The sequence below is a fragment of the Cannabis sativa genome, chromosome 8 (assembly GCF_029168945.1).
Source record: "Cannabis sativa cultivar Pink pepper isolate KNU-18-1 chromosome 8, ASM2916894v1, whole genome shotgun sequence".
In the NCBI taxonomy this organism is placed as follows: Eukaryota; Viridiplantae; Streptophyta; class Magnoliopsida; order Rosales; family Cannabaceae; genus Cannabis; species Cannabis sativa.
Window position 1 is genome coordinate 23354399 of NC_083608.1, and position 8094 is coordinate 23362492.

The 8094-nt window shown below is 36.3% G+C and overlaps 2 protein-coding genes across 2 annotated transcripts; one reads left to right on the plus strand and one right to left on the minus strand.

The window, feature by feature from the left end:
- The first annotated feature begins 3341 nt into the window (after window positions 1-3341).
- On the plus strand, window positions 3342-3698 carry LOC133030489 (uncharacterized). Its single transcript, XM_061103245.1, has one exon. The coding sequence runs from the start codon at window positions 3342-3344 to the stop codon at window positions 3696-3698; it is 357 nt and encodes a 118-aa protein (XP_060959228.1).
- Window positions 3699-4176: 478 nt separating this feature from the next.
- On the minus strand, window positions 4177-6538 carry LOC133030206 (actin-binding protein wsp1-like). The gene is made up of 2 exons (XM_061102610.1): window positions 6190-6538; window positions 4177-6113 (listed from the first exon to the last, which is right to left on the minus strand). The coding sequence occupies exons 1-2, from the start codon at window positions 6259-6261 to the stop codon at window positions 5571-5573; spliced, it is 615 nt and encodes a 204-aa protein (XP_060958593.1). The 5' UTR covers window positions 6262-6538; the 3' UTR covers window positions 4177-5570.
- Window positions 6539-8094: the final 1556 nt, after the last annotated feature.

Here is an 8094-nt window from a genome sequence, read left to right on the forward strand (position 1 = left end):
ATAACTTGTAAGTTGTGGTGTTTGTGTTCATGTGGCCGTGTTGAAATCCTGTTTTGCCACCTCAACCTCTATGAGAAAAGAATTAAAATAGTAGAGAAAATTAATTATCAAATTATGAAAGGGAAATTTGAATTAATATGCTTACATTACCTTATAATTTTTCCCCTAAATTTATACTTAACATAATTTGTTATATATGACATAATTTTTGTTTTCCCTATAATACCCCTAATTAGATGTACCCACCCCAACCCTCTCTTCTCATCAATCCCTTCCCCACCCGAACTCCTATCTTCACCACCACCAATTTTTTTTTTTCTTCTCTTCACTCATTAATACACTAGAACCTACAACCTTCCACACTACAAGGCACCACACTAGAGAACCCCCACACTAATCCACCACGTTAGAACCTAGAACACTACAAGCTCCATTAATGGGTAAGTAATTAATTTTTTTTTAAAATATTGTTTGTTGTTGTTATATTTAATTAAGAATGTTGTTTTTGTTGCTTGATCTGCCTATTGTTGCTGTTATTTTGCTATTTTTTCTGTTAAAATGTTTGCTGCATGTGAAAACTGGAATTTTGTTGGTTTTCTGCATTTTTTGCCGTCAGGCCCGATGGGGTCCGATGTTGGACCGATGGGGGCCCGATGTGTGAAAAAATATGGTTGGAAGGGGTAATGGCCCGATGGGTCCAATGGTCCATCAAGATGGTCCGATGGTCGGACCCCATCGGACCCGAGGCTATTTTTCCTTTTTTTTTTTAATTTTGTGATCCTGGCCCGATGGTACCCAAGTGGGTCTGATGGTCGGACCCCCCATCGGGCCTTATGTCTATTTTTAATTTTTTAATTTTTTTGAACATGGGTCCGACGGTCCACCATGTGGGCCGATGGTCGGACCAATCGGACCCGACAAGTTTTTTTTATTTTTTGTTTATTATTATTTATTATTTATTATTTTATGATTAATTTATTTTATATTGAATTATTAATATTTGTGTGACTAATTAATGTTTATTTTAGTTAATATTTTAAGAGTTATTTTATTTATTATTGAGTTATGAATTTAATAAATTATTGTTTTATTAATTGTTAATTTTTTATTTGTTTTATCAACAAATGTTTTATTAATTTTTGTTTAATTAATTTTTTATTAATAAGTGTTTTATGATTAATTATTAATTATGAATTATTATTATTAATTATGAAATATTATTATTAATTATTAATCATTATTAATTAATATTAATAATTTTTGTTTTATTTTTTATGGTTTTAGTAATAATGATTAATTAAGATTTTTTCCGGTGAGATTTTTGTTGTAAAGTATAATTGTATTTTTTTAAATGTATGTGACAGGTTCAACTGTAAATGCGTGTGTTATGTATAATGGTGTTTGGGAGTTTGATGGTAGATATTGGGTTTATAAACGGGGCGACAATTTGACATTTGACATTGATTCGAACCTAAGCTACTCAGGTTTGGTTGATGTTTTGTACGAAGAACTGGATGTCGACAAAGTGGAGTATGACTTGAAATTGGAAGTACATTACAAGTACAAGAAAGGCTTTGAGTATCGCCCTGAAGTTATTGGAAATGATAAGCGTGCAAGGTACTTTTTATCTACACTTGCGAAGAAGCCAGATGAATTTACTCCTTTATTTGTGACTTTGTTAAAGAAGAATGTTTGCGTCGATCCTAGTCCTACACCAAGTTCTATTAAGGATAATCGTAGCGAGGTTGGGAGTTTTGTTCCAGAAACAAATCCAGAGGTGTTGGTGGCGGATGTATTACCTGAATTAAACAATATGATGTCGAGTGCTGATATTGTAGCACAAATGTCGTTCATCGATGGTTTTTTTAATGGTCCAGACCCTGAATGTTATGTTGAGGGCAATGATGGCGTAAGAGACGACCAAGGTACAGAGGCCCCTGCTGCTGTACCTTTGAACTTGACTCCACTATCCTACCAAATACCACCGAGGCCACCGACACGGAAAAGAATGCCCCGTAGAGAAAATTGCCAAACACCTGGTACTAGTAGTAGTCGTCCAGGCGAAACCAGTCATGCTAGAGGAACTACAGACAGTACAGGTCCTAATAATGGTAGAGAGACCAATGATATTAGTGGTCCTACTGATGCTCGAGGTACTAATGTGACTGGATGGAGCGATCCATTTTCTTCTTCGACAAGTTACGGTAAATTCAAAAAAATGTATACAAGAGAAGACATCGAGGATCATAGTCATTATATATCTACGGGTGGCACACCAGGCGGGGAGTTACATGTGGGAAAGTTTTTTAGAGACAAAGAGCATTTAAAGATGGTTGTTGGCCTGTATGCAATGAAGAAAGGGTTTGACTACTACGTTAGGAAGTCCATGCGATATTTGGTACGTCACATGTAAGGATACAGATTGTGGGTGGAGATTAAGAGCGAAGAAGAACGTACTTTCTAACATGTTTGAGGTGAGTACATTTCATAATGTACATACATGTTCCCTTGATCTTCGAGGAAAAGATAACCGTCAAGCATCACTTGTAATAGTTGCCCATCTAATTAAGGATAAGTTCGCAACTAACAGCTCGGATCAGTTGCCCTCTTATATAAGAAAAAGTATGCACAAGGATTACGGGATCCAAATGAGTTACGAAAAGGCATGGAGGTGCAGAGAGAAGGCACTACACCTAGCTCGGGGTACACCTGAAGATTCGTACTCGAAATTACCTAGTTACTTGCAGATGCTACAGTTGCGGAATCCAGGTACCATCACAGATTTTGTGGTAGAAGATGGTCGCTTCAAGTATTGTTTCTTCTCTCTAGGTCCTTCTATTCGGGGGTTTAGGTTTTGTCGACCTGTTGTATGCGTTGATGGGTCTTTCTTGAAGACTAGGTATGGTGGGAAAATGTTGTGTGCAATGGCTTTGGATGCAGGGAGTCATATCTTTCCGATAGCTTTTGTTATAGTTGACAGTGAAAACCACAATTCCTGGACCTATTTTATGAGAAAATTGAAAGAAACGATCGGTGATGTTGAGAACTTAGCTTTTGTTTCGGATAGGCATCAAAGCATTGTTCGTGCTTTGGATATCGTGTTCCCTGATGCACACCACGGTGCATGCTACCACCACATTATTATGAATGTCAACCACAAGTTCAAGACTGACGTCTTCACGAATCACATTTACACGTGTGCCTACACGTATTCAAGATCAGAGTTTCACAGAGAATTCGAGAACATTCGGGCCATGAATCCAGCGGTTGCACAATATCTTGAGGAAATTGGATTTGAAAAATGGGTCTGGTCGTACTTTCCAGGGGTACGTTACAATGTAATGACGAGCAACTGGGCTGAGAGCTTCAACAACACAACTAAGGATGCAAGAGGCTTCCCAATCACTGCTGTTGTAGCATTCCTGAGGTCTAAAGTCCAGACGTGGTTTGCTTCACGAAAAGAAAAAGCTGACAAGTGGACGAAACCCCTAGCACCAGAAATGGAGGAGGACTTGACATTGCATTTTGAAAAAGGTCGGTATTTGAACGTTGACTCATGCGGGCCTTACACGTTGCAGGTTCACCCTGGAGGAACAGTTATGACCGGTGGCGTAGTGGACTTGCAGGAACATACTTGCACTTGCGGCTTGTTCCAGTGCATGAAGTTTTCTTGTCCTCATGCATGTGCTGCATCTTAGGAGTGAAGTATTAGCGCGTACACACTATGCTCGCCATATTACACGACTGAATATTAGAGGAGGACATATGAAGGAACAATTATGCCAGTTGGTGACGAGGATGATTGGGAATTGCCTGATGACATCAAGAACATGACAGTTGGAGTGCCTGTTGAGAAGCAACCAGTAGGGCGACCCAAGAAGCAAAAGGTTGGAAGAATTAAGAACAACCGAACTGCTTGTAACGGTGAAAGGATTATCAAATCACGAAATTGTAGCAAGTGCGGTGCCAAGGGGCACAACAGAAGCACTGGCAACTACGGAGGTTAAAAATATTATTTTAGTTTATTTGTATCGTGATGTGTTGGACTATTATGTATTGTTATTGAATTAATGTTGGACTATTTTAAATATTCGAATTTGTGATATTTTATGTTTACATAATTATTATAATTTGTTGCATGAAAGAAAGGCGTAAAATTTGTATGAACTCTTAAAAAAAACATAAACATACCAATAAAAAAAACCAGTTACATTGTTATCTTAATAAATACCAAATAAAAAACACATTTGTTCATGCTAAATTCTGGTAAAACAAATCTACACACCACCGCTCTCTAAATTTCTTCATGTTCTCATCGTGCACATTATCAAACGTAGTCTCCAGCATACTATGCTCGATGTGCTCTATCACATACATCCCGCAGTTACCGCTGTATGAGACAATAAAAAGTAAATAAATAAAAGTATGCAAATTAAATTCAAGTTAAATAACAAAAAAAATCAATTGTAATTAAGTTACCTTGTCCTTGTCTGTGGAACAACGACCCGATCCATGACTTTTGAAGTGAAATTTCTGACCTGGCTCTCTGAGGCGGTAAGTTGAGGCACGAGGATCATGTCATGAGTCTCGAATAGGCCAGCCTTCAGCAGCAAATTTGGTAGTAATTTTTTCCACATTGCCAGGTGACGCTTCAATTCGTTCAGGGAAATCGATCCGAGGCTCGAGTCAAATATGTTCAACAACCAATGATCGAGAGCCACCTCTAGTGCCACCCAATGCTTTGCTCCATCGAATTAGAGGGTCATATATATTCTCTCCTTGTTCTTCCAACTGGCCAAGAATTGACTTTCATCCCCTCGAATCAAATCTAATATGCTCTCGTCCTACTGATAGTTAGCCTGCTCATCACCCGCAACTTCCCACCGAGCAATAACTCCTGCTGGGAAAATACACGGCATGATGACACATCTATTTGGGTAGGCCTCAGGATAAAAGTGTTGCCGCCTCCTCATCAAATGGAATGCCGCATCCAAATGCTAAAACATGAAAATTAAATATGTCAGAGATTAAATAAAAAAGAGTTAGATAAAGTCTTTAAAAGCAAAAACAGTAAAAAAGTCTTAAAAACTTACATCGTTCCCAAGCCAAAACTTCGGAGTATGTAGTACGAGGAACCAAGACGACTGGTATCGACCGGTGAAGCACTCTCTCGGGTAATTGTTCCAAATCTGGCCGAGTACCCAATTGTGAAAAGTCTTGAGCAGCTTCCGATCAACCACTCTAAGTGGGTCCGCATTCACGAGTGTCGAAGTAGCCCTAGCCTTCTTCTTCATTTCAGTGTACTCTGCAAACCACCTAGGCCGCCTTCTCTTCCTCCGGTTCTCCATGACTTCTAGAGCTGTCTCTAACACCTGCACCTCAGAATCCTCAGTATCCCCGATGCTGGTGATATTCGTCTTCTCAGGTGTACAGAACATGTCATCATCATCCGGTTGGTAATCATTTGGGAGAATGAAGTCATCTTCTGGTGTCCGAGCCTCCTGTTTCGGTTGTGGGTGTGGCTGTGGCTATGGCTGTGGTTGTGAATTTGCTGCCGACCTTCAAGGATCTTACAGGAGCGTCATTATGGTCTTCAACTGATCCATAATCGCTGTTTGTCCTCTTAGTAGAGCGGCCTGCCCCCTCTCCACAGCCTCCAACCTTGCCAAAATGGCAGGGTATACTGGATCGCGAGCCTTTGAGGTGCTGGGAATAGAAGCTGACGGGGGAACAGGAGGACCCTGTGATGCTGCAAGTGGGTCAACGCCACACTGATCTGGAACTGAAGCTGCAGATGGGTCAACACCAGACCCATCAGGAACTGAAGCTGGAGATGGGTCAACACCAGACCCATCTGGAACTGCAGGCGGTGCACGTGGAGGAGACGGTGGAGGTGGTGTAGAGTCTTTAAATATTCGGGCTGCCTCCGCTCGTTCTTCCAATGTGGAGGCAAGCTTTTCGGCCTGGCTTCGCAAAGCATCCTGTGTTGGTTGCCCATCCTCACCCAACACAAGTTCCTCCAAGTCAACAAATAACGGAGGCTGACCCCCGGTTATGTAACTCACAAACTCAATCTCGTTCGGCCGAGGACATAACATGGAATACACTGTCAACTGAAAAATATAACAAATATATTAATATAATATATGAAAATTAACATGAATTCAACATAAAGCGTAACAAACTTACATTTTTAGCAAATAATCTGGTCACTTCATCCTTCCCGAGTGTAGTGTTCGGCTTACTCTCCCAGTTGACCATTCTCGGAAAGCGATGTCACCTCCTCACTGCATACTCGTTGCCCAGCTGTAATATGGCCTCGTATGCCCAATACTGCAACGCTGCAGTATAGCCGTAGACTGAGTATTTTGCCTCCTTCTGAGTGACTCCCTTCTCAATCTTTTTCAACATCTTATTCTTCACATCCAAGTAATCCTTGTTACAAGTTTCCATCAGCTTGGTGTAAGAAATCTTTCCCCAGGGGTACTCGTAGAAGAATGGAAGGTTATCAACCATTCTTATCACAAAAGGAGGAACAACAGTCTTCTCCTCTTTACCAGTGAGGACGCCCATAACAAACAAGGCCATCCCCAACTTGTAGGCATCATCAGCTTCTGTGCAGCTCTCAAAAACTCTACGCAGTTGGCCGAAGCTGATTGAAGAACTACCATTGAAATATTCCATAATCAACCGGTCAGAGCTTCCATTTTGTTTGATGTCTTCCTCAGTAGGGCCGGGCAACAAGTTTAACCCGGTGACCAAGCCGAACTCCACCTTCCCAAATCTACATCTCTTCCTTCCCACATAGAAATGCACCTCGTCCGGCTTCTCAGATTTTATTTTATGAAGCATCAATTGATGAAAAAATGTTCCTGAAAATTGTATGGGCTCTCTCTCGAAAAACTGTTTGAAAGGGGATTCCCTCACCCTGTCCAATAGGTTGAATTCTTCAAATTTAGCCTTAATCTTCGGGTAGTAGTAACCACCCCCGCGCCATGTGACACGACCTGTGTAATGGTCCGACACTGGAATTATAAGATGTGCAGTTCCCTGAAAAAAAAAAAAACCAACAACGATAAATAATTAATAATAAAACCATAACCAATAATTAATAAAACAATAAAAAATAAAACAATAATTCATAATTAATAATTAATAATTAAACAATAATCAATAAAACAATAAAAATTAAAAATAATAATTAATAATTTATACTAAAGCAATAATTCATAAGTAATAAAACAATAAAAGATAAAATAATAATTAATAATTAATAAAACAATAATTAATTATTAATAAAACAATAAAAAATAAAACAATAATTAAAAATTATGAAAACAATAAAAAAAATAATACAATAATTAATAATAAAACAATAATTAATAAAAAAACAATAATTAATAAAACAATAAAAAAACAATAATTAATAATTAATAAAACAATAAAAAATAATACAATAATTAATTATTAATAATAAAACAATAATAAATAAATAATAAAAAATTAATAAGACAATAAAAATTAATACAAAAATTAATAACTAATAGTAAAACAATAATTAATAAATAATACAATTAATAATTAGTAAAAAAATAATAATTAATAAAACAATACAAATTAATACAATAGTTAATAATTAATAATAAACATTAATTAATAATTAACAAAAATTAATAATTAATAACTAATAATTAGTAAAAAAATTAATAAATAATAAAAAAAATAAAAAATAATACAATAATTAAACATTAATAATAAAACAATAATCAATAAATAATAAAAAATTAATAAGACAATAACAATTAATACAAAAATTAATAATTAATAATAAAACAATAATTAATAATTAATAATTAATAATTAGTACAAAAATAATAATTAATAAAACAATACAAATTAATACAATAATTAATAATTAATAATAAAACATTAATTAATAATTAATAAAAATACAATAATTAATAAAACAATAATTAATAATTAATAAAAAAACAATAATTATTAAAACAAAAAAAAATTAATACAATAATTAATTAATAATAAAAAAATACAATAATTGATTATTAATAATAAAACAATTATTAATTTAACAAT

Coding starts and splice junctions, on each gene's coding strand:
- LOC133030489 (XM_061103245.1), top strand. CDS start 3,342: ATGACGAGCAACTGGGCTGAGAGCTTCAACAACACAACTAAGGATGCA.
- LOC133030206 (XM_061102610.1), bottom strand. CDS start 6,261: ATGGTCAACTGGGAGAGTAAGCCGAACACTACACTCGGGAAGGATGAA. Junction 6,114..6,189: donor CCAGATTATTTGCTAAAAAT/GTAAGTTTGTTA, acceptor TATATTTTTCAG/TTGACAGTGTATTCCATGTT.